Source organism: Erithacus rubecula (assembly GCF_903797595.1).
Source record: "Erithacus rubecula genome assembly, chromosome: 1".
Lineage (NCBI taxonomy): Eukaryota > Metazoa > Chordata > Aves > Passeriformes > Muscicapidae > Erithacus > Erithacus rubecula.
In genome coordinates, this window is record NC_136658.1 from 16,241,596 (window position 1) to 16,268,529 (window position 26,934).

The window sequence follows — 26,934 nt, forward strand, 5'->3', positions numbered from 1 at the left end:
CGTCACGATGGCGGCGGCGGCGGGAAATGCGAGAGCGGGCCGAGTGCGGAGCGCCTGAGGGGCCGCGCCGCCATGGACGCCCCGGGCTGCATGAAGGGCCTGCTCCTCGCAGCCGCGCAGTACCGCGCCGCCAAGACCGCGCACAACGCCGCGCTGCTGCAGCGCAGCCTGGAGGTGGGAGCGGCGCCCGGCCCGGGGCCGCGGTGGGAGCGGGTGGCTGTGGTGGCTGTTATTATAAAGTGTTACGGTGTGTTTACGGAGGTGTGTTGTGAGTCTGTATAGTATGTGTTACAAGGGGCTTGCTTTTTATTTATCCCCGAAATTCTGGTCTGCATGAATCGTTTCGCTTAAGAAATAGCGTGTGAATGACGAACTGGGCTTGTGTCTGGAGTTTTCCAGTTCCGTCTAACACCCATACAAACGTGTTTTCTGCTAAGGCCAATGCATTTCTCTGATCTAAAGCTTCATCTTTGTGTACAACTTGTATGGTGGCCTTTGAATTAATCTCCAAGTTGCCTTTTGCAAATGCAGATTTATTTTAATTGCTAGAACGTTTATATGAGAGTATCTCCCTTTGCTTTCTTCTCTGTGTCCCTTGTAAAGAGACACAGAGTGAATACGCAAAACCGACATAATGTCTCCATTATGCAAAATGTAAATCGTGTCTGCCTGTGTTGGTGTGAAGGTGTATAATTTTTGGCATTTTCTTATATAGGGTTCTCCGAGCTCAGGTTCCTTTGTGTCCCTGTCCAGGCTTTGGAAGGCAGGCTGATTGCTACGTGTTTGTATTTGAATCTCTTGGGTTGTTCTTTCAAAATAAATAAAACTCGCACTTTCCAATAGAAAGGAATGAAAAGCAGATTTCTTCCATTAGTGTTTTTTTCCCCCAGCAGATTTGAATACCAATGTCCTATTAGAGTGGTACTTATATTCTCAATTTTTCAAGTAGGACCAAATCTCTTTTATACAAATCTGTGCTTTCACTTCTATGCCAATTACATTGTAGCAGTTGAGTAAGTAAGTTTGTTTTTCTCCTTTCATCCCCAGGTTATCTCTGGACTGAAGCTTACCCGGTTTTTTGCTTCAAACCAGATTCTACCAAGTGAATGTCTCAGTTGCCTTGTAGAGCTCCTGGAGGACACTAATATAAACCCTTCTCTGGCTTTGTCCGTGGTTACTTTGCTGTCACAGCTAGGTAAGGTTTGCATCTGAACTTTTTATCTTTTTTTCTGGGCAAGGAAAGATAAGATGGATGCTAATTCTGTGCTGTGGGTGATGGATTTCTTGGAAGAAGCATAACGTGTGAAAGATGAAGTACTTTTCATTGTAGTGGAGTGCTTGGCTAAGCCACTTGTTAAAATGTTAAATTGCAGTGAGAAGGAGATTTGAAGTCATCCCTGTGAATGACAATGATCGTGCTTGTCAGAATTTGTTTATCCATTGGGAAGGGTGAGGAATTATTCTCTTGTCCTGTTTTTTTTTTTTTGAAGCTGGAAAAGACTACCCTCTTTTAAAGTGAGAAGCCTGGCTTGGGCATGCAAGGATAGGGAGAAGTTGTCACATCCTCAACTGTCATCACCTCAGTTTTCCTCTCCCTCTTGAGTGTTAGCTGGCAGTGTGGGCTCTCCAATAGCCTGGGCTTGTGTGCATTAAGTTATTCAACTGCAAAAGAGATTATACTGCCTTTTATTTGTGTCTTGAAATGCCTTTTTTGGGTTTTTGTTGCCCCTCTATTTCATGGAAATGAGACTTCATTGTCCAGGGAGCTCCAGGTTCTGCTCAGAGCAGAACCTACATATTCAAGGAAAAGTTATCCCTGCACTGCTTAGTTTCTCATCATATGTGAGTAGTTATTCAATATTTGAGTCCTTTATGATGCTCCCTTATTTATCTTCTCTGATTCATGGAGTTTAAGCCTCTCTGAGCTTTCTTTTATGTTTTTGGAACAGTTACTGTAAAATTATATTTGTTGCTGGGGTTCAGTCTGGAAAATTTTAAGAATGAAGTCTCTTCCAAATGATCTATTGCTTTACCTGCTTTGCTACATCTCTTTGAGGATTTCCTAAGCAGTACTGGCTTCCATTTATGTATTTAACTTTTGCTAGATTACCCTATTAAGTTATTAATCCTATTGAGTCTACTTGTCCACCATAGCATGAGGCAAGAAACTGGGCTCATTGAGTTTAAGAGCTAAGCCTTTGAAGTGCAGGTTTCAAAATCTCAGAACTGAAACTTGGTAGGTAGGAGGTAGATATTCTTTCAGTGTCCAAGCATTTTAAGAAAATGGATTAGTATTATAATTAACTGTATGTCCAGAAGTGAGGTAGAGAGGCAAGTGCCTAGGAGTTGTCATTTATTTGTAGTTACCTTTAAAACATGCATGAAGAGCTGGTCAGAGACTTTGGCTTCTGCTTCAACTGGTAGCTAAAGTTTCTTTTGCAATTAGATAGGGCTTTTGCTAATAATTCCTAAATTCCAGCTTCAGACACAGAGACTAGAGAAGCTCTCCAGGACACCTACAATCTGACCAGCGTGCTGGCAGGAGTGGTTCATCGATGTTCTACTAATCTGAGTGACCCAGTCTTATTACAGGTAAAGGAGCTAATGCTTAATAATATTTGGCTACTGTTACATAATAAACATTGTACTGTGTGCATATAATAATCAGAAGATTGATTTCCAGTTGAGGTATTTGGCTGTTTCTCCTGACACAAGCCTGTTTCATAACACAAGCCTGGAGATCATTTTGTCTAATCAGTTCTTTGACAGGTGACTGGGAATGAGTGAAAGCTGTGGCTGTCTGTTTTCATGGGAGGTTTGCAAAGCATGTGTGGTCTCCTCTTTTCTAGTCAGTGCTGTCTGCCAGTGAATGCCAGGCACTGTACTAATCAAAGCTTACAGTGAATGTCTGACATCTATCAGTTTGAACTCGCCAATTTTAACCTGCCCTTAAAGGTTTCTGTATTTTTTCCTAATATGCACAGGTTTTCCCCTAAGTTTTCAGCAAGTACTTGCTAGTTGCCTGTTGTCATTTGTCTTTTTCTGAAAAGCAGAAAATTAATTTACTAGCAGTCCTGTGGCTCTTGTTCTGTGGAAAAATAAGTCAGGCATCCAGTAAAGATCCTTTTTCTTGTGGTTTGCATGTTTCTCAAAGCTCTAGGAGTCCCACTAGGGATCCAAGTGTCCGGCCAGTCAATAGGACAGATTTTGTAGTCACCAGATAGATCAAATCTTAAGATCTTGAAGCTCTTAGATATCTAAATGGTGAGGTTTTGTTTTAACTGCTAACCTCTGCTGTGATTTCTGTCATGTTTGAATGTATTGGCTTCAGTTATGTGCCAGAAGAGTTCTGTATGAAGGATTTTGCTACCCTTAGATCTGTTGGCAGTCTTCCTGTAAGTATCCTTTCTGCAAGAGCTTGCAAACTACTTTCTGGATTTTGATGAGACTTCTAGACCTTAGGACAAAGCCTGTTTATCACTGACAGAATGAAGAACTTGCTGGTGAGGCAAAGGTGGAGAATTTAATGGGCTGAAAAGGTAACTTCTCTGTCAAAATAAAATCTCAATAATCATCTTGGGCTTTTGCTAAGTACATCAGTATGGTAGGACATTACAATGTGCTTGCAGCAACTTGTGTAATTGTTATGCTAATGTTAGAGTCTGAAAATTAATTCAGTTGTGGCATCTTGATACTTGTCCTTTCAGTTTCATCTTTTGTAAGTTTCCTCCTGAGATGGTGTAGGACCGGCATGTGAACAGCTTTCTGTTTCCTCAGGGTATTCAGTTGCTGCTGAGACTAACCTACAACATTCCCATCTTTTGTGCTGGTGCCAACATCGATGGATTAATTTTGTTTCTAATGCATCACGTGTAAGTGTGTACTTGGTGTTTTCTCTTATGGGAAACAGTGAACTAAGTTGCTAAACTTTCAGAAGGCCATTAGAGTACTGTACTAACCTGAATCTCCAGAGTGAGCTGTGCTCTGAAGTTAATAGACTTTCCTTTGAAATTGACTTTTAATTGACTTTCCTTTTCCTTTGTATGCACTTGTTACAGATTGTCAAATGCAATGATTGTGGGACTTTGGGTGATGGAATATTAATTGGCCTCAGTCTACCTCCACAGCTCTGGGAGCAGGGAGCTGACAAAGAGAAAAACTAGAAGAAAATTCATGCTTGTCACTAGGAGCAGACTTGTTAGATTAATAAAAATTTTATTCAAATGTCCTTGAAATAAATCTGATGAATCTTAGAAGTATATGTAATAAATGACCTCTGATAGCAGTGATCTCTAATACTTTGGGGTTTCTTTCAGATATACTCAGTTAAAAGCTGCCCACACTGCATGGATTATAATCTGAATTTTGCTTTGTATGGTGAAATGGTGTCTCATTAAAAAACAAGCTCCCACCAAGACACAAAACAAAATAAAAGTCCACCAACCAGCTCTCTCAGCCCCCACTCTAAAATTTCATGTAATTAAATTCAGGATGCTTCAATGAACACATCTTTTGGGCTTTTCTTTTAAGTCAATCCACTGAAGATGAGTTAACAATACCGTGTTTAGGACTCCTGGCAAACCTCTGTCGTCACAACTTGTCTATTCAAAGTCAGATAAAATCTTCGGTAAGAGCTTTGCTTTTGTGTCATGATTCTCTGGCTTAAGGTAAGAGTTAACTGACTCTAGGTAGCTTGCTTTCAGCAGTGATAACCCTGACCTGCTTGTTCTGCCCAATGGGCCGTTATTTCTCCCATGGTGGAGAAAATAACCTATAGAAGAGGAAGCTGAGAATTTTCATTCTCTTTGTTACATTGCTGTGTTGTTGCCCTGGCTTGTGTTAGGCATTTGGTTTTTGCAACTGTTCTCTGCAGCTGAAAGGTGATTTTAAAATTTGATCATTCTTCCTTAGAAAAATTAAATGTCATTAAAACATAAAGACTGTAGGTGGATTTTTGGTAAGCAAGAAAGAGATTTGCCTTTCAAAAGATAAATCAATAAAATAGCACTGATCTTTGTGTCAGGGCCTTGAATCCTCAAATACATATACATATCAGAACTACTTGGTTCCTGTGTCTTCATAAATCAGTGCAAACATTTTTTAATTCAGAAAGAAATTCATCCACATAAAAGCAAATGTTGTTCTGTTCACCTTGAAAGAGAGGCAGGGAGCAAAAAAAAAAAAAAAGGAAACTATTGTCAGATCTGATCATTAATCAGAGAAGGGATGGAAGTCAATTTTCAGTGATTATTTTCTCTTATAGGCTTTAGCAAAGTGACTTTCTCATATTTCTTTAAAATAATGGTAAAATTTCTTCCTTGGTTGATTTTGGGGTGTTTTTTCTGATTTTTCCTTATACAGGTTCAAAAGAGAACATTAGCATCAATGCCAGTATTGTGCAGCAGAACAATGAAATAGCTTTCCTAGACAACTGTTACCATACTAACTTATTTTTGTATTATTCATTATTTGTATGGCTTAGGTATAAATATGTCAAACCTGTAAATTTGGTGGGTTTGTAATACCTTTTTTTTCTCCTTTTTACTGTAGAATAATGTGAAGAGTTTCTATCGTACCTTGATTAGTTTCTTGGCCCATAGCAGTTTGACTATGGTTGTGTTTGCACTTTCAGTATTATCAAGCCTTACCCTAAATGAAGAAGTAGGAGAAAAAGTAAGTGAGTCTTTGAATTTGTTTCTATTCCTAAGTTGTAAAAACAAAATAAAACCAGTTGTCACTGTCCATATAAAATTATAATTCCAGCTAGTTTTAATAAGCAAGACACCAAGCAATGTATGTGCCTATACTTAACTTTCTTCTTCCTTTCAGCTCTTTCATGCTCGAAATATCCATCAGACATTTCAGTTAATATTCAATATTGTTGTAAATGGAGATCCTCTAACAAGAAAATATTCTGTTGATCTACTTATGGATCTTATGAAGAACCCCAAAGTTGCAGATTATCTTACCAGGTATGGCTTAATTTCCTAATAGGAAACCAAACACTAGGAAAAACAATCCCAAGATGCATTTTGAATGTTGCTAGTTGATTATAATTATAACTGCTATTTCTGAACCTAAAGAGTTGCTGGGTTACTAGTTTGACACAGAAGTGTGACTCAAAACCTGTTTTTTTCATTGTCACTGAAAGAATATTGAATATCCTGTTCTGTTAACTTTTTGTCTGGACAGTGTTGGTAATCAGACAACAAGATGAGTACTTAACCTGCCTTTTACCATGCTATATAATGTTGAAGTGGAATAGTATGGTTGAAGTTTTAAGAAGTAATTATTTTACAAGGGGAGGGATGTAAGAGTGGTTCTGTGGAGAGCTTGACTAGTAATTCTGCAAATTCTACTAGCAGATTTTCAATCTAAAAAAATCTAAAAAAATTGCTGATTTCCAATCTAAAACAGTAAGAATAGCTGAAAAATCATAGCTTATTTTAAGGAATTTGATTTAATTCTTAGAATATTTTGAATGCTTGTGCTGTTTCAAATAGAAATTAAATTATCAAAACTATCACTGTACTTGAAGTATTTGGGGGTAAGAAGGAGAAAGGGGCACTTCCATTTATCACTTGGTGTAATTTTCTAAATGTGCTGAAATTCACTTTTATTTATAATTTTTTTATTTTCTATGCATGCTGTAGATACAAGCACTTCACCTCTTGCCTTGGTCAAGTATTAGATCTTCTTCATGGAAGGGATCCTGATTCATCTTCTAAGGTATACTTCTTCAGTTAAAGGCCAAGAGGCTACAATCTTAATCTTGTTGCTTTTCTGTTGTTATAAATAGGTTTCTTGTGTACAATGGTTGGTAATGAAATACACTGACTTCAGGACTTTTAAATGACCTAGAGAATTCACCAAGCTTATATTTTCTAGTTATTCAGAAGGCTGTCAGGTAGAATTTGTAGTGTTGGGGTTTTTGCCAGATTGCCTGTCTGCTTTCAGGCAGCAGATGTAAAGGCAAAAAGCCAACATAAACACCTTTTGTGCTTTGGCTAATAAGAAATTTTGGGATCTACTGAGAAAGCAGGGTATCCCACTTTACTCTCTGAGTTAATACTACTCAGACTTCAACTGGTGATCAGGGAACCCTGATGCTAATTTCAAACATGTAGGAATGTGTTCTCACCTTAGCTGAACAAATAGATGTCGCTTCTGTTTAAGCAGCGAACTGTTACATTCAACTTTGTCTCACTACCACTTTACACAAATGAAACATTGGCTATCTGTCACTACAGGCTAAAATATGAAATGTGAAAATGTTGGGGCTAAATATATCTGTGAAACAGATCTGGAGCTTCTCTCTATGAATGTGTTACACATCCTAGTTAAGAATAGGTGCTACTATTTCTCTCTGTGAGATTTTTGGTGTGTTTTATTGGATTTATTTAGAGAGGCATGTTGACAAGGAGCTTCCCAGGGTGGTTTTCTCTTTGATGGCTTTCTTCATGCTGAGTGTATACATGTTTGTACTTCTTACTGTACCACGAACCAGCAGTCACGACCACAGAAAAGAAAGCAGTATACTGAATACTGTCACAAACGTTCACCAGTCCAATGAAGTGTTTCTGCTGCTGACTTGGCTTCAAAGAAAGAAAATTATTCCTCAGAAAACTTTCAAGTGCTAAAAGGAGTTTCATAGGACTTGCTTATCTCTTTAGACTTGTGTTATGGGAGTTGCACTTTCTGTACAAGTGCTTGATTTAAAAGCATTTGAACTCTTCCTCACTTCCCACAGATCTTAGAGCTGCTGCTTGCCTTCTGCTCTGTGCTGGAACTGCGTCACACCCTGCGGCAGGCGATACTGCAGCCAGCTGCTTTGCCAGTCTCTGGAAACACCAGGCTTGGGACTCGCTCAAAGAGCTTTGAGCCATCTGTTGCATTGGTGCACTTGTCAAACCAACCATTGGAAGGCTCTGAAGACTGTTCAGGTCTAGCATTGCAACTATTCAAAGAGATTTTTGAGGTACCAAGACTGATAATTGAGTTTAAAGGGCTACTTAGTAGCTCTTATTTTAAAATTATTTTTAAACAACTATTGTCATCTGACTTGAAAAATAGTGCATACAAAAATATCTGTAATAAAGTTCATTGTAAGTTATGTTGAAATAAAAATGCTTCATAAAACAACCATTCTTTTAAAGACACGCAATATTTTAGAAATATGTCTGTGTTGTAAGTGTAAGACATGGCAGTTTATGAAGTAATGAGGTAGGTAGAAAACTATGAGAATTCCTTTCTAGGACTTTGAGAAATGAGGAAGTTCTTGCTGTTTCAGTTCCCTGTATACTTCCTCCCCTAGTATGATAAGGGTCAGCCATCTTAAACCTGAAATAGCAAGAGGCTGGGAAAGCAGAAACACAGACTGGTGCAGGAGGGGCTAGAGTAGGCTTGGCTTCTTTGTACTGTACTTTTAAATATTGACATAAAATAAAATGTCTTTATTACAGGATGTTATTAACAATAAGAATGGCGAATCACCTGACCACTTTATGGATCTTTTGCTGCCTGTTCTTCTTGATCATCTTCAGATGCCAGAACAGATTGTGGATGAGCTATTAGTGAAGAAAAAGTGTGAAAGAATGGTCAAGGCTATTAATGTCCTGACAAATATCCTTTTTATGTGCTTATTGGCAGCTGATTTATTATTCCTCCCCATGATTGCTCTGAGATGTTACAAGACATGTCCACCTTGGGTCATTTTAATAGCTTCTAATGACAATAACTGCCCTAATTTTACTTAGGAGTGTCATCTTGCAAGATCTAAAGTAGCATTCTGATTGCTGTGAAATGATTTTGTAATACAGTGGTGCAGGATAAAATGCTGTGTCTATTCAACAGAACAGAAGCACTTTGCAGATAAAAAGCAATGACTGTTTTCTTGTTGAAATTATGTGGGGAATTTGGGCAGCCATCTCCTTGATCCATGTAGTATTGATGCATAGCTAAGTCAAGTGTGGCTCCCAGCTAAATATGATACTAATTTAGATCAGAGAAACAACAAAAATAATGTGGAATGATAGTTTTACACTCTCATTGAGTCCTTAGTGTCCACAGTAAGTTTAGTAAGGAGGACAAGACTGCAGGGTGTAGTCCTGCATTAAAGCTGAGTTCTGTGGAGAAGTCTCTGCTAGTTTGCTTCTAGGTAGCTGGTTCTTGTATTAGGGACTGCCTTTTGTTCACTGTGTTTCTTTATGCCACCCATTTTATTGAGGTTTCCCTTCACCAATAAGTGTGTATTAACTGAAATGTGAAGCTGATTTGGCTTGTGACTTAAGCATGATTTAAATGTTTTATGTTGTTGGGTATTAAAAGCATTTTTAGAGGCTCTTGTGCTTTGATGCCCTAGCTTTTGTGTCTCTTATTATTACAAAAGGTTGCCTTTTGGTGGCAATATCTAGGCATAGGTCTATTGAATTTATTCTTAACTCTGCCTACTGCTCTGCAGAGATGACACACTGAAAATGCATGTCTCAAAGATGCTGACTGCCAGCCACTGCACATGTCTGATAGAACACCAGTTTCCTTATAGTGGAATTGATACTGGTTTGGGGACAAAATTGGTGGACTCCAAAATGTGGTGAGCACACATATTTCTCTAAAATCTAATTAAGCATGACTGGTGTGAGAGTTGCAATGTTTTTGCAATGGAAAAATATGGTAGTTGAAAGTACCATTTAAATGCATATAAATTAATATTGGTATTAAATCAAACTTAGTATTTTTTGTGGAATACAAAGTAATCTTGCTGGTCAGTTCATTCAGATAATGTTTTTGGCATAAGCTGGAATTCCACTTACATGCAACAATGACCTTAAACCTCATGCAGTAATTCAGGCTGATCCGAGTTAAAGCTTACTAGAACTGCTCATGGCATTTGATTTCTCATTTTGTTTTTATGCAGAGTTCCAAAATGTCACACATCACTGTGGAGGGCACTTGTTGCACTGAAAATTAAATATGCATTCCTTCAGCTCAGTGTTGATATAGCTGAAAGTCAGTATAGCTATACATTATATGGCCAAAACCCAGTGAATTATAACTGGACTTATAATTAAACCCTTCTCACTTTCAATCTGGAAGTGACAGTTTTGGTCCACACTGTTTGCCATCCTTGGATGGAGAAGCTCAGGCAGACATCCAGAGAACTCAATATGATCTCTTTGGTTCTATCATTGTTGCCTTGCTAGATATATTTATTTTCCTTGTGAAGGTGTTAATTAGTTTTTTTTAATTTGACTGAATTTGTCAGTGCTGATTTGACATCTCACCTTTTTTTTTTTTTTTCCCCAACCCAATTTGCTTTCTACTTGGATGTTTAAAAGCAAACTTGCTGCTGATATTATTTTGAAAACGCTTGATCTTATGAGCAGATTGCAGGAGGATGTACCTGGTATGAAGGTCAGCTTCTACAAAATATTACAGGTATGTTTAAAATGTTTTATGAAATGTATCTGTGAACTAAAGTGTCACTGCACTACAGTAGTTCTAGTTATAAATGTTTTGCATGCTTATCTCTGAAGTGGTAAAGCTTCTAGGAAAATATAGTCCGTTATGGACAATTCCTAAAGGTTGTTTCACTATTAATTCTTCCAAAATAACAGCAGTTTGCTTTTACTGCAGTCATTTCTTTGTAATGCATATGAAATCGTATTTTAGCTGCCTGGTAAGAATTATCCTTTTAAGACTGCATTTTGACTGTTTTTTAAAGGTAGCAAACTAGAAGGCAATTACCACAACATTGTAACTGTTTGTGGGGCTGGTTACTATTAAATATGTACATCTAATTGGAACTTTGCCTGGCCAAAGCAGTTTATGGTACCCATTGGTCAGATGGTACCTTAATAATTTACTTTATAGGTGGAAAAGCAATCCAGACAAACACTTACTGTTTTGAAGATTTTTTCATTCTAGAATGGAAGTTATGTAATTTAATGGGTAACAAACAATGAGTTTTAAAGTCCATGATTAATATAACTTCAGCTAGTGACCTTTTATGTTGAGTATCAAGCACTTGAAAACTTGCAGGAATTAACTAGCCTCTTTACCTGTTGTGTTGCCTTTAATGTAAAACATGATTTCAAATACTCAGAAGTATAAACTATTTTTAAAATCACTTGTCTTCCATGGACTTCAGGCTTAGAAACTTAGGCAAACTTTGAGAAGGTAACTTAAGTTTTGAATAAAACATTTCTGTGCTTATGGGCCTTGATATTGTGATGCTTTGGTAGTTTGTGTTTCATGGGGTTTTGTAGTTGTTGTTATCTGCTGTTTCTTCTTTTGACCAAATTAATTTCTTTTTTAGGATCAGCGCTTGGTTACACCTTTGACATTTGCTTTAACATCAAACCATGGGGAGCGAGTCCAAGTGGGGCTTAAAATTTTGTTTGAGGCTGCACCCTTACCAGATTTTCCTGCCATAGTGTAAGTATTTTTGTGATACTCTTGTTAGATTTGACATTTTTATGGGCTTAGTGATATTCATGTTTTTTGGAGTACTATTTTCAGCTTATCATAGACAAGGAACTGTGAAAAAACTGTCTTGTTTCTGCTGTATGTGCACTTATGAGACAGTAGTGATCCTGGAGGCCAGAGGAAGCCATTGCAATGCTGATGGTGTTCATTTTATGTCAGATCCTGGACAGCAGAGGAGCAATTTACTCCTGTCCCTAAGTGCTCATTTGTCTGAAGTCTGTGCTTGAAACTTAGGATGCATCTAATATTCTGACTGTCAGATTTCTCTCTAATGAACTCTGTCAGATGTGTCATTCTTCAGTTCCTAAAGCTTTGCTCACTGTTTTGCAAGAACAGATGAGGATAAGACACAGATAGATGGCAGTTCAGGTAGTATTTAAGGTGGTTTAAACAATGGATAAAGTATTGAGAAGCTGTTTGATGGAGGTTTTTTTCTGTAGATGCAATAAAATACATTAAGAAAATATTTTAAATTGCATCACAACCTGGAGTTGAACTTGATGGATGTCAAGGCAACCAGAAACATCATTTCATCAGCAGCAAAAGCCAGACATGAAAATATGTGCCTTTCTGCTGAGTGGGCCAGGGGACCTTTTGACAAAGGGCATGGAAAAGGTTGACATACTGAGGATTCCTAGAGGCAGAGCAATGTGCCTGAAAGCAATGGGAAAGCCTAGAGTAGGCAAGACATACTCTGGATGGCACAGGGTCAGGTTATGGAAAATTTAAAATAGCTGGGTGTACAGAGATCAAGAACACATGACAGGATGTGCCCTTGAGTACTTAGGGAGCTCCCTTTTGTCATTCCAAAGCCACTCCAGAATGTCTTGGAAAATTCATAGTGATTAAGAGAGGTTCCTGAAGACTAGGTGAAAACAAACTTCTGTAACTTCTGTCTTCAAGAATGGCAAAGATGATCAGTAGCACTCTGAAGTGCACTTGGAAGAGTCCTGATGACAGGGCAAAGGAGGTGATCATTGCCCTCTGCTCAGCTGTGGTGAGACCACACCTGTAGTGTGTCCAGGCCTGGGCTCTCCAGACAAGACACAAGGCAAGAGAGATACAGACATCCTAGAGTGAGTCTAGGGAGGAGTTTGAGGTATGAGCATGTATTACACAAGGTGAGACTGCAAGAGCTGAGCTTGCTTACTTTTGGGAAGACTTGTAGGGTTCTTATCAGTGTGTTGAAATGTCTGATAGAAAAGAATAAAAGACATGGAGCCAGTGACACTGACAGGACAGATGTAGGCACAAACTGAAATACAAGAAAAAACCTTTTAGATATCTTTAAATATAAGAAAATAAACCTTTTTACTGCAAGGGAAGGTCACACTGGAGAATGTTGCCCAGAGAAATTGTGGAGTCTTCATCCTTTGAGAGAGTCAAAACTACAAGGCATAGTCCTGGGCAACCTGCTAAGAGCAGGGGAGTTGAAGTAGGTGGTCTGTAGATGGTTCCCTTTCAACCTTAATTATCCTATAATTTATGGGTTTGTGGATATATGAAACATTTTTATAATGGCCAGTAATGAATAGTGTGGCTGAAAGAATGAAGGATCTGTACAATCAAATATGTCTGCAATTGTACAATGGAACAGCCAAATAATATGTTTATAAATGCAAGTTAAAAATAGGCTATGCTCACTTAGGAAGCAATTGAGACAGCACTTCAGTGAAGTGGTTGGGATAGCTTAATAATTAAGGAATTTATCAAGAACAAAAAATTTATAACTGCTGCCTCTAAAATCAGCTCCTTTGGTTTATCATTCTTGTTTGAAACATGTTATTGGTACCTGCCTTGAAAATACCAGCCACAAATTACAACAGATACTGGAATATAGCTGCTGAAATTATTTTTTTCTAAGCTTTTGAGTTCTCTATACAAATTTACACAGATTACACTTTTATCTGCATACTTCAATTTTGGTTAAAACTTAAAAAATGTGCTGTATGCAATACAGTATTGTAAAATAGAATTGCAGACAAGGAAAAAAATTAGGTTTATTGCTTGCACTTTGCCTTTTCTTGATTCAATCTTATTTTTATGCCTAACAAAAACTTACTAAATACTTCCTCAGCCTTATTTGAGACAAACAGTGGCCTAGTTAAGTTGAATAATAGCAGGTGAAATAACCTGTTTCTCAGATTCATAAGAGACATGATGTGTTGCTCAAAAAGAGCTGAGCACTATTCCCTTTCTGATGAGATTCTGTATTTGTCTCTAAAGGCTAGCCATAATAAATTTTTTTCCCTTTTTCTCTATCTGAGTTTGAGCACATGCCCAGCACGCATCTTTGTAATGTGTGGTAATGCAAATGTGACTGTAAATTTTGTTATGATATTGTTTTCTTCAATCCTTGCAATGCTAATTGTATCAGGTTGTGTTAATAGCCTCATGTTTGTACAGGCTGGGTGAAAGCATTGCAGCAAATAATGCCTACAGACAGCAAGAAATGCAGCACACAGCTAAGAGAATCCAAATGCAGTCACCTGTGATCAGCACTACTTCAGTGAGGTGTTCTTCATCCTATCCTTCAAATAATGAATCCAAGGCTTCAAATATTGAGGAATTAATACAAAAACTTCATTCTGGACTAGAGGTTAGTAGAATTTATATACCCTTGTGAAACATTTGACTTTTTTTTTTTTTACTGGCAGGAATGGAAATTAAAATCCAAGTGTCAGACTACCATGTGTGTAACAGGTTTGTTTAGATTCCTGTGTGTTTGGAACATACTCTTTTTACTGAGATCCTGAGCAGAATTCAGAAATGCTATGTTGAGCTGCACCTGAAGTAGGGCTGCTTTAAGAAAGTGTGGTGCATCTCTTGTGTGCCTGAACACACATACTGACATTCTCCTTTTGTTGGCTGTAGCTGACTCTAGCACTTGCAGGTCAGTTTTTGTGGCCTTCTTGGAAAGGTACTGTATTATTTCAGAAGGAATTTTTTCCTTCCTCTGCAGCAACTTGTATTGTGAATGAGAGACTCAACCAGGCCCTGCATACTGTGTGCTGCTTTTGTGGGCCATCCTGGCAGATACTGAGAATATATCTCCTCTTTCCCTTTTCTGTTCAAAGCAAGCTAGCTGCTTTGTAGCTGCTTTGGACTTAGAGATGGGTTATTGATTCTGTTTTCTTTTGGCTTAAAAGAACAGCATGCAAATTGGGAAAAAGTATAGAAAGTTTCTTGATAACAGCTTGATATCTGTATTAGTGATATTGCCTCCAGCCTTTGCTTTGTTACTCTTATCTCTTTGTTGTAACTGATAAAAGTGAAACTCAGAGAGCTACCAGTTCCAGTCAGCTGCCAGAATTACAGTGAAAAAGGTCAGGTGAGTCTTCCTTGGCTTACTTTTTACTCTGCCCCACTGGATGTTCCCATAGATCATCCTTTTCAGGACTGCATGTCACAGTCTGTGGGTGCATTGCTGTGTTTATATTACTGTAAATCAAAGCAACCACAGGTGCCTACACAGCACTAATGCAGCAGCTTCCAGTAATGTGACAGAATAAAAAGTAAAAAACCTGCTTCGATTTATTTTTTTTTTTTTTTAGGGGAAAAAGTTGTTGGTGAATTGTTGAGTGATTCTTTTCTTAGACCTTCTAATTAGTAATTCAAAATCAATATGCACATTTACTGCAAATATCCAGTATTTGAGTTGTGTCTGTATATGTGTCTGTATATGTGAAACTCAAATGCTTGTAAAAACATAATTGAGAAAACACCTTTCATAGTATCATTTTTCAGAGAGAATGAAGGGAATTTCATTCTTGGAGCTTTTCTTAGAGTAATTTCTATGTCCTTTAGATATTTTAAGTTTGCAAGTAGGAAAATAAACTACATGTTTCATACTTTAGGGACAGAAAAATGAGCTGAGAACTGGAGCTCCACAGTATCTCCTGTTAATTTGTGAAAAGGATTCTTATGTAGTGGTTCAGGATGGTGCAGAGATGGTGGCTTTTCTGTAGGTGCTCAATGTGTGAACATCTGGCATAGTTTGCACTTGGTTATGTATCAGCATCTGTGAACAGCTGCTCAGAATTGGTGTTATTGCAGCACTGCCTAAGAGAAAATATCCTGAAATCACTAAGTAGCATTCTCACTTGACTCAGGCATATACTTTAATAAACACTTAGGACTTGTTGTGCCATACACATCATTAGGTTAACACAGTACATTTTCTAGGTCCTCAATAGTATCCTTTCCAGTATCCTAGAGAAACTTTCCTGGGCCTTTTCTCTTAATCTGTATGTTGAGTGGACACAGAGTATGAACAAGGGGTTTTAACCATATGTATTTTGTGCTGTTAATGTTAGGGTAGATTATTTTAGGTGTCCTATGAGGGGCCTGCTAATTCTCCAGCATAGACCAAAGGGAATGATTTTTAAATGGTGATTTTACCTTTTTATAGTGCTGGACTGACAGTGTTCTGCAGATGACTCCTATTAAGCTTAACCAGTTCAATTGTTCACAGACTTTTCTCAAGGGTCAGGTGAATATCTATGAGTAGATAGCCTCAGATACAAAAATGAAAATTCGAAAAGCCTAGTGGCAGGTGGAGTTGACAAAACTACTGAGCTCTAGGCACACATTACCTGTGTAAGTAAATAGAAATTTCCAGTATCAGTAACTGGAAAATGTTTCCACAGATGAAGGAGCCTTTGGCTGATGTGAGGATATCTGGCATAATGGATGTCTACGAGCAGAAGCTGTCAGCATTAGCAGTGAGTGCAACCTAATGTGCATGGGGACACTGCAGTTGGTACTTTCAGAAAATGTTAATGAGAAATGTTCTCCCTATATGCAGTCCAAAGAAACAAGGCTGCAGGATCTCCTGGAAGTGAAGGCAGTAGCTCTGGCTCAGGCTGAGAGGCTGATGGCTCAGTACCGGTGTCAGAGAGCCCAGGCTGAGTCTGAGGTAAGTAGAGGAGCTTCAAGGTGGGACTGAGTAATGATTGTCTGGGTAGCTTTGGTAGCTTTTGGCTTTGGAAACTATACTGCTTATCTCTAAACTGTGCTTGCAAGTTGGGGCAGTCTTAATTTTCACCATGAACATCCTCTTTTCCTTTGGATTGCTCTTTGGCACAGTTTTCTTTAATGTCCTTTTGCTTACAGGAAGTCAACAAAACCAACTTACTCTACTCATTATTGTTTGTTAACCATTAGTGTTTATTCAGCAATATTAAAAATTAATAAACCCACTTACTAGAATTCTCTATAGAATTTGCTGGTATATAAAGAACTGTTCCCTGTTTGTGCCTTTTGATTCACTGGTCAGAGATGAACCTTCAAATAAAGCTTGTTTTTGTGGAGTCTGTATTTGAGCTGCATGTTGAAAAGTGAGAATAATTTCTGTTCTTTAAAGGTTATATTAAAGATTGTGATACAGGTTACTAAATTCACAGCTAAAATGTATCATCTTTTACTTTGTTCTTCCTTCTTCTCTCCCATTGTCTATAAAATGAGCTAAAGGAATTTAGTGAGCCAATTAATTTGTAGTTAATATTAGGCGAGAGAATTTATTCTCTTAATGTAGACATTTTGCTGTTAGATCTATGGCCTCAAGCATGCTTAATACAACTTGAGAAACAGAATTCCCTTTAATGTATGTGGCTTTTGGTTTTGGGTTTGGGGGTTTTTTTGTTTAATTTTTATTTTGTGTGTATCTTTCCACTCAAAGGCAAGAGCTCTTGCTGCAATGCTGAAGGATGCAGAACGAAAAAATGAAGAGCTTAACGATTTGCTGAAAGCTCAACAGGTGGAATCTGAAAGAGCACAGGCTGATATTGAACAGCTCTTTCAGCACAACAGGAAATTGCAGGCAGTTGCTGAAGAGCATGAAGTACTAAAAAAATCCTCTCTTGATCTGCTTCAGAGGTAAGATGACATGTAGGATCTCTAAACAACTATTTCATCTGAAAAGAGTTATGATGTCCTTTACTGGACTAGGCTCATTAGAAGAGCAACATTACATGCTGTCGTGTTTTTAAGTGAAAAGTTCTTTTTTTTTTTTCTTCTGTATGCTTGTCAATAAGGTTAACTTAAGTAATTCAGGAACTCAAATTTATGTTACATTTAACAGAGTTAAATTTATTAATATATGAACATTCAGCTTTCAGTGGAAGGAGAACTGAATTGTAGGTGCTGATGGTCCAGTTCAGGACATAGAACAAGCTTTGTATAAAAAGGGAGCATTGTTCTCTAAGACACAGATGCTTAGTTTCTGTTAGCATTATACCATGCTCTCAGTGTCTCTCTTTGATCTTATGGTCTTATCTTGATGACATGCAGTTCTGGAGAAACAGCCAATATCAGTATGTTTGCATAATGTAGGACTTGGCATTGTTGCTCAAGTCTGTACCAAATTTGACTTAAATTAGGTAAAAGTGAGGTATGGAGGAAGGAGGCACATTGTATGTCCTGAGTTATTTATAAGTGTTATTTCTTTAAGATCTTTAGCTAAAAAGAATATGTGAGATGCACAAAGGACATAAAGATAGAAAATATTTGAAATTAGAATGTGCTTTGGAAGAATAAAGGCTTAAAAGAGCTTTGACTTCTCAACTCAACTGATCTGGTCACTAGGTGTCAGCAAGGCAAAGGAACTGATAACATTGAGATCAAGTTTCTTGCTTAATAACAGGAACAAGCATTATTAGACAATTTTGAAAGCATATTGCTGCCAATAAAGGAGTCATTGAGGTAGGAAAATGTGAAAAGCTTTTTTCCATTACTAGATCTCTTGAATAAGTGTCTAGTATGGTCATTGTGGAAGTGCCACCATTTTTGCTTGAATTATATGCAGTCATACACTTTGTGAATATGTATTGCCTAGTTCATAGGCAATCAGCCTCACTCTAGTATCTAACAGTTTTAAATTCTCCAAAATAGGAACAAAACTTTCTAATTCTTACAATGTGTTTCTGAAACAAAAACTTACTTTTTTAAACAACCTTCATACTTCAAATATGCTGTTTCTTAAAAACAATCAATTAACATCAGGGGATAGAAATTGCCTTCTGGTAGGAAGATAGGAAAATGTTTGCTTAGAGCATGAAATCTGCCTCGTAAGCCTGTATTAATTACACACTGCATTGTCTTCAGTATGTTCAGTTTTTAGTATCACAAGACAAGCTCATAGAAGGTCACAGACTAGCTTAAAGGGTTCCTTAAAAGTTGACTGACATAGACAAACTGTTACAGATTAGCTCTTTGCAAATTTCTAAAGGTATTTATAGTTTTGTCAATTCCTAAAAGTTTTCTACTGGAAGGAGGTCGCTTCCTAATCAAGGATGATTCAGGATATTTAAGGGATCCTCTGAGGCTTGGCTGGTTTGTCTGTTTTCTTCTTCCAAGTCAAGTATTGGAAGAGGCTTCCCAGGAAAGTGGCTAAGTCACTATCCCTAGGGAGTCTAAAAAATGTGTAGATGGGGCATTTAGGGATATGGTTTAGTGGTGGACTTGGCAGTGCTGGATTAATGGTTTGACTCAATGATCTAAAGCATTTTTTCCAATATAAATGAGTCTAGGATTCTAAGTATATTAATTAAAAAATAAACCTCAAAAAATCTAACACACTAACAGCCAGCTGTCACCAAAACACACTCAACTGAACACTCCCCCCTTCCAAAAACACCTTGATTGTTGCTTGAGTAGGATGATTGCACAGATCATGCCAAGTATTTTTATTTGGCAAACTATTAAAGCTCTCTTCAAAAGCAATTGCATTTCATTTGTAGGTATGAAACAACTGAAAGACAATATAAAGATCTACAGATTACATGCAATTCACTAAATAAACAAGTGGAAGCAATGACAAAACTGAATGAATCACTCAAGCAGCAGAATGACAGGTAAGTTCTGTTCAGTCCTTTTAAAGCAAGTCAAACAGTAAAACTAAATAGCACTTTTAAATAGCACTCAGTTTTTCAGCTGTGCTTTAAGTAACACCTGAGAAGTGAAGTTTGAGAAAGCCAAAGATGCTTCAGTATTGGATGTGTTGGATGAGAATTTGTAGTACTGACTTTGCTGGTTTATTTTATTTGCTCTTTAATTGGTTGGAGATGGGGAGGAAATATTGACAGACTTTATAACATGAATAGAAAGATGATAACAGGAAGAGAAATAACAGGAAGAGAAAAATGATGACCCATTTCTAAGGTGCACTTGGGAGAGTGTGGAGGTATAATTTTGGTTGTTGTTGAATTCTTAAATGCTTTTATCACCCAAAGATTTCTGTGTATTCTCTTTTAGTCTGCAAGTGTTCTCTTAATGTTGTCAATTAGGGAAAAAAAAGAAAACAACCAACCCTACTAAATGAACATGTTTGAAAATTGTATTAGAAGTCCTGATGGGTGGTATTCTGCCTGTGGTATATAAAACATCTTTTCCAACTATAAAACTAGCATTACCTATGTCTTCTTGAGGAGTAATTGTAGTTTTTCCTTTTTGATGACTTAAAATAGAGGTCTTATATACCTTTCACCAATGTAACTAAGGAAATATAGAACTCTTCCTTGATAAAATTTATTTAATGCATAATTTTTCAGGAAATGTCTTTAAAATATGTTCATAGGCAGGCTTTGTATTCAGTTGAGAAATAAAATGCTATTCTTGGTTTAACTTGCAAAGTTCACTTCACCCTTCCAGGCTCTTGCCTTGTCAGTAATCAGAGCAGTCCAAATCACTGCCTTGAGTTCTGATTCAGATGGAAAATTTTCATATTGATACATTAGTTTGCTACTGAATAAATTTGGCTACTTAAATCTAATGGTGCAATATGCAGCTCAGGGTTATTAGGGAGATATTCTGATGAAAACTGACCCTTGTTAATGCCAGTCTGGAGGAGCAGTTTATTTTATAGATACTCTTGAACTGCCACAGAAATGGAGACTGTGGAAGTGCACATCCCTCACTCTTGCTAGAGGCTGCAGCTTAGAAACTGGCAGATAGCAAGTGAATAAACAAGTAAACAAAAATGACAGCAAATGCCATGTAGGCAAGGCAAGTGGCAAGTAGAATATGCCTTAGAAATTAGGCTGTTAATGGAAAAAGTAGATTAGCTTCAGAGAGTGTGAAGTGCTCATGTTAAGAGCTGTAGATGCCAGTACCTCTGCATTTAATGGGTGGAAACTGAGCATTACCTGAACTAGTGAGAACTGAGACAGGCCTGTACACAAGCTGTGGCACTGTCTTATGGTGTGGTCACTTTTGAGTGTTGTGTGACAATCCAGGAGATGTTCAGAATTGCATTTTTTGTGTATAGATGTCTTTGCAGGGAAAATACCTGAAACAGGTTTTACTGACTGATTGTCACTTCAGGAGCATTGTAAGAACTAAAACCCCAGCATCATTAATCACTAATGGCAGGGAATTTTTGCCTGTATTGAATGACAATTTTAGTTCTGCACAGTATTTTGAATTATTTGTGGCTGTGGTCAAAGGCACCAGTTTCTGGACTTTGTGCTCCAGCTTTTTCAGTAGTTCCTGGCATGATCAGAGAAGGGCAGTGACTGTGTCGTGGTGGCAGGAAGGAAATAAGATCTATCTCTGCTCACACCATGCACATTCATAGGTTTGATGATTTGAAGCTCTTGACAGCAATTGGAAATAATACAAAAATCATTTTAGCTTTTTAGGACAGGGAAATAGTGGCATATCTCATTTTAATGATTAAAAATTTATTTCTCTGCACATTTAGGACTGCTGCACAATTAAGAGAAAGTGAAGATCACAGAAATGAATTACAGCAAAAGCTACAGGAGAGAGATGGCACAATAGAAAGTAAGTCACCTACCTAAAGGTCACTGAATCTAGAGAACTAACTGTATTAACTAGATGCTGTTATTATGGGCTGTAGATAAGCTGCTATATCTTACTGAGCAATTTCTAAGCCTTAAAAATTGGCCACAGATATATAATTTAATTGTTGAATGAAACAAATACAAATTTTAATTTTTTAGAAAGTATGCATGAAGTTGATTTCCCAGACTTCACTGAATCTCTTCATAGCATGTCCCTTCAGGATCTTCTTGCAACATGTCCATTAGAACTATTATCTGTAGGAACTGGAAATTAGAAAAGCTTAATTTAACTCTCTCTGCATATGACTGGAAGCAACAACTAAAATTTAGCAGTAGGTGGCACTACTCAGTAATTCAATTAGCAGCCATGTTAAGTCTAAAAAAAAAAAAAAAAAAAAAGCCCCTTGTTCCCTAGACCAATGCAGTATCTGTTTTCTAAGCTGGCATCCAATCTTTTAATGTGTTTGTTTTCTTAAGCCTTGCTACAGAATATAAATGTTCTAGAAGAAAAAATAAAAACTCAACAGAAAGAAAAAACAGATATGGAACAAACTATCAATATTCTTAGAAAGGAATTAAGTGAAACACAGCAAGCAAGGGAAGAATTGAGTGTCAAGGTAAGGAATTACTTGCACCTCCAATCCTGAGACTGGAGTTTTAGGTAGATGTTCAATTAATACAGTTGGTTGATCAGTATTTTGGTGGTTAAATACCTAAAGACCCTAGAGTAACTGATGTAGTAGTGGACACAACAAATTTTCTCAGCTTTAATTGTGTGCTTCTTGAGTTTTAATTCAGGATCAAGTCCTAATGAGCCTCTATGATGCATGGTGTGTGTATGTAATATTGGGAAGGGAAAAAAGCCTGCCAAACCTGTTAATTACAGGCATAATGTTAAATAACAGAGTGTAACAAATTCCTCTTTGGTAGTTTTGACTACTGAAAATGTGGATCAGCTTGCATTCCCTCCCTTTCTTGCATTGAATTAAGGTACATATCTGTGCACCAAAATGCACCTGGAGTTCTTTAGATCACTGAAATTGTAAAAAAGAAAAAAAAAATCTCCAAGAAAAAGTGTCTTTTTCTTTCCCTCAAAAGAGGGACTTTAGCAGTGTAAAGTTAACAGGATAATGTTAACAAAACAAAAAACAGAAAAAAAACCCAACCAAAAACAAACAAACAAACCAAACAAAAAAAATCCTCAAACTAAATCCCCCAAGCTTCAGTGCAGCCTATGTGTTCTTGACTGCAGGTAAGGTTTCCTCTAAAATCACAAGGCAGAGATTCATTTTATTGCAAAATGATCAGCAAATGCAAAATGTGCAGTCTGACAGACACATTTATTGTATTTCCATTTCCTGGAAGCAAAAGTTTAATCTCCTCAGGCAGTATTATCCAGTATATAGCAATTTTTTTTTCTCAGTAAATATTTACTGGTGGGATGTTTGAAATTAAATGTAGATGGTAGCACAATGATAATAAAGGGGTTGGTGCTTTCCCATGGTATCCAACATTTTGCAGTGTGGCAGTAGCTGGAACCATTCATGTGCACTGACTGTACAGCTGAGGGAGATTCCTGAAACAAGCTTGTAATTTCAAAACTGGCTTTTAATTACTTGCTTAAGTTCACCACCAGGCCATTCAGCTTTCACTATATTGTGTGTTTTTTCAGTTGGTAATGGAGGAAACTATAATATTTTGTTTGTTTCTGCAGGCATCTTCTCTGGAAGTTCAAATATCCCAATTGGAAGGATGCTTGGCAGAAAAAGAAGCACTTGTAAATCTGCAGAAGGAAGAATTGGACAAATACACCAGCATGCTTTCAGTAATTCACAAACTAAGTGGTGGCAAGCAGAAACAGTGAACCTCAGTTTGTAGGGTTCTGTTTCCTGTGCTTTGTATTCTATTAAGTGAGCTAAATTATAGGAGTGACTGCCAGCTTTATACACAACACATGCAGTTTGGTTGCCTTTTTCCATAATGCAGTTATTGCTTAGAAAGGCCAGCAACAAAAAAAAGTGTTATCAGAGCTGCTAAATTCAGGGGTTTTGTTGGAGTTTTGCAAACTCAGTTGGGAAAGAAACTGTCAGTGTAATGAGTTAAAAACTTTTAGTGCCCAAGTAAATTTGTAGACATGGATTCTTTCTCTTTAAATCTCTTGGTCATGGGGAAGGGGTAAGTAAATGTTGGGAGGGGTTTTGTATTTTTGGTTTTCTCCCTCCTTTTCTACCAGAAAGTGCTCAAGTAAACAAATTCTAGTAGGAAATGCCAAGCATGTTAATAAGTAAATTGATAAATATCAGTTTGACTTTGTCAGATGTTGGAATGGGAGGGAAAAACATTAAGCTGCTTATCAGAGTAAGGCAGCAATAAGGTAGGTACATGTCTGCAGAAAATGGCAAATTAATCTTTAGCATTTATGAGACAGAATCCAGAGTATATAAATATTGATTTTTTTTTTTTCTTTTCCCACTGGAAAAATGTACTGTTTCAATATGCTATTCTAAGCTAAGTGTAGCTGAACTCTGGGTTGTATAGCAAATAAATGCATGGACACATCAAGACATTTTGACAGCATTTCTGTCTTCTTCTGTGGCAGTATTTTTCCAAATAGCAATGAATAGTGGCTAATAGAACTAGAAAATAAATTGATGTCTGTTTAAATTTTTGTTTAAAACATATATCTCTTTACTGTAAATAACTTGGAGATTTTTGTACTTAATTCATGCAAAGAAATATCTGTGTAAGGGGTTTGGCTTTTAGGCATCTTGATATTACTGTTAGTTCTGTAATGAAGTCCCCTCTGCTGTTTTTATATTCATGTTCATGTTCCATTCATATTCATGTGTGCCATATCCACTGTGCTATTGGACTTTTTTCCCTTTCCCCACAGGCTCTCTCATTTAGTGCAGGGAGTAGCAGGCACCAGCACAAAAAATAGCTCTGCAATAGTCGATTTTTAATTATCTGCATCATGTCAGGTTGTCAATTGCATGTTCTACAAGCAGAGACTTTTGTGCTGTCTTAGTTCTGAGCATCCTCATGTCTCAACATCAGGCACTCCAGTACTTCTTATCTGAAAGTAGCTGCCTTTTGCTCTACATAATCTGGAGAAAGTTTTCCATTTAGCATGTGGTTCTATATGGCTTTTTATGTTATTTCATTTATGCCTAAAAATACCCTTAAATGTGTATATATTTTTCTGTTCTATGTATTTTCTGTGCTATTTCATATTTGGTTTACTTACTGGGAATAATGACACAATAAAGGGTTTGGAGTTGGTCTTCAATTCATCACCTGTTGTGTTGTCTTCATTTCAGCACTTAGTCTCAATTCTGCATCCTTTGATCTTTTTCTATTTCCCTGGTGGTTCATTTTAGGCTTTCACTGTCCCCTTCTTCTCCATCTCTTCACCTCTCTTTCACCACTGATTCCAACTGACAGTGCTTACCATTTGTTTTTCCCTGGTGAAATCTGTCTTTCAGATTAGGAAGCTTTCCTTGTGTGCTGTTTGGATCTATTATTGGAGCCTTTCCCACCTCTGGGATAAAACAGGCTATGTGTGGAATGGTGCTCTCACTTTTGAATAAAATGCAATTGATCATTCTCTCCTTACATAGAAGATGGAATGGCAAGATTATCTGAACCAATTCCCAGCTTCCATTGTCCCTCTCACCCCACATTTATCTATGAAAGACAGAGCTTTTTATTAGTAGTGGTAGTAGTGTGGCCAAAATATCTGTGCTGTGGTATTTGTGCTAGCACATGCAACTTAATCTAGAAAAAAAAAGCTTTTCCTCCCAACCTTGTGGAACTTCAGCTGGAATTTTCTTAACTTCAGGATAAGGTTAATACAAACAATATTACAAACAGTAAGAATTTGGAGCTTTACAAACTGAAAGCATGGCTTTGCTGTAGGAAGTAGAAAGTGATCCTAAATATAAGGGCTGGTAAGGAGGCCTGTTTAAAACAGGCAATCTAATAAAGAGCTTTTCCAGGAAATGCTTAGTGCTCATGGTGACCAGTAGGATTTATTTAGTGATGGTGTAAACAAAACATAAAAATCTGAATAAAGAAATCTAGAAACCACGTATGCTATGGATTCAGCAGTGCCAAAAGTTTTAGTTGCTGTCAGGATTTATGCCAGCTCTATTTTATGCTTACATTTTTCCTGATTCAGAGGGACATGTCTAGAATGATCCAGCAGTGCACTTGTCTGGAATAAGTGCAGGCCAAAAATGGGACAGACTCCACCAAAATTGTGGCACCCATCTTTAAAGCTTTGGTTCAACACTCTTGTGAATCTGTAAGAAGTTCTCTGCTCCTTTTTCTTAGAGTTTATTGTTAGCAGCTAAAGATGAAGTATTTTTAGGCGAGTACTTATTTCTTTAAAAATGCTTTCAACCTTGCAAAGTTGGTTTATATATAAATAAACTCCTCCATCCATTCCCATCTGGTTACTTTTGAATCTTCAGATTTGTTCACTGAAGCATGCTTCCTTTCCATCTCCCTCACCAGTTTCCCTTCTGCAGAGTGATGAAATTAGGAACAGTCTGCTAGCTTTATGTCCCCAGTGACACATCCTTTTCTCTCTACCCCAGCCCAATCTAAATTGGATCCTTTCCTAGGAGTGCAGAGAAATGAGGGGTAAATAGGCTGAGTGATGCCACACTGGCAGCTGTGTAGCTGTTGATGTAAATACCCTGGAGTCCCAGGCCAGGGTCAGGTACTTCCCCACCTCCTGAGTGACAGTCTGGGTTGCTCTGCCCAGCTGTATCCACAAGGACATCCATTTCAGAGCAGAACTAACAAGGTAGCATGAGCCTCGTTTTTATGCCCAGCTTCTGTTTAAATCTGCTGTGCCTGAGGTTCTCATATTTGCAATATGTTAAACCTTTCCTAAGGAACAACCTCACATCCTGTCTGACATGTTGCTCTGTGACCTGAGATTGCCTCATGATCTTGGTGAGGAGCTGCTGGTTAGCTGGAAGATTTTGTCTTGCTATGAATGATTGCTGTAAAGGGCAGTTTCTGAGAGGAGCCAGCTGGGTCCATGTGTGTGTTTCATGCTCAGCATTCCAATTGAAACTCTCTGTGTTTCCTCTTATGCCTGCATGGCTTTGCCCAAGTGACTTTTTAACTGAGCTTTAAGAGGCAATTTGAGTGCAGAAGGTGGAATTTGGTCTAGGTTGGGGATTTTTTTCATGGCCATTAGCTTTTTGTCTAAAAATGGGAACTCAGGAGTTATAGGATCCCTTATGTGATGTGTTGCTACCAGTGTATAGTGTGTCTTCCTGACCCATTATTTTTAGACTGTGTTGGGTGTTGAGCAAACATTGCAGCCACTTTGCATTTTGCCAACAATATTTTTGGTTTGGTTACTGAGGATGCCTTTGGAAATGGAAATATGCAAACTCCTGGTGCTTAACTATTAAAACTTTTGTGGTGTTTGCCCCACTGACCCATCTTTCTAGGAGAAATGTGTAACAGCATCACTGTGTGATGCATCTTCCCTTCTGAACAGGTTTGTGGAGAAACCCTAAAAAGGGAAAGGAATGTAATAAAACTATTGGTATACAACTTTCTCCTTTAGTTAGCCTTATGTATTTTCAATGCTGACTGAGGAGACAAAGAAACAAAATGG

The 26,934-nt window shown here is 37.6% G+C and overlaps 2 protein-coding genes and 1 long non-coding RNA gene across 5 annotated transcripts in view; 1 reads left to right on the forward strand and 2 right to left on the reverse strand.

The window, feature by feature from the left end:
• On the forward strand, positions 1-24,899 carry CIP2A (cellular inhibitor of PP2A). The gene is made up of 21 exons (XM_079318500.1): positions 1-174; positions 1,048-1,195; positions 2,480-2,592; positions 3,778-3,872; positions 4,531-4,627; positions 5,551-5,673; positions 5,830-5,972; positions 6,654-6,729; positions 7,751-7,978; positions 8,463-8,622; positions 9,451-9,592; positions 10,338-10,437; positions 11,318-11,436; positions 13,894-14,086; positions 16,137-16,211; positions 16,295-16,405; positions 17,168-17,364; positions 19,227-19,340; positions 21,188-21,270; positions 21,768-21,907; positions 23,005-24,899. The coding sequence occupies exons 1-21, from the start codon at positions 73-75 to the stop codon at positions 23,152-23,154; spliced, it is 2,709 nt and encodes a 902-aa protein (XP_079174626.1). The 5' UTR covers positions 1-72; the 3' UTR covers positions 23,155-24,899.
• The window catches only part of HHLA2 (HHLA2 member of B7 family), a gene marked incomplete at its 3' end in the record, with an annotated part of 497,990 nt that overhangs the window by 393,390 nt on the left and 77,666 nt on the right, over positions 1-26,934 (reverse strand). The window lies entirely within an intron of this gene.
• The window catches only part of LOC306808326, a 13,134-nt gene continuing 7,482 nt past the window's right edge, over positions 21,283-26,934 (reverse strand). For all 3 annotated transcript variants that reach the window (XR_013775967.1, XR_013775968.1, XR_013775969.1), the window contains one exon: positions 21,283-21,554. This is a non-coding gene — a long non-coding RNA (uncharacterized lncRNA). The remainder of the gene's footprint in view (positions 21,555-26,934) is intronic.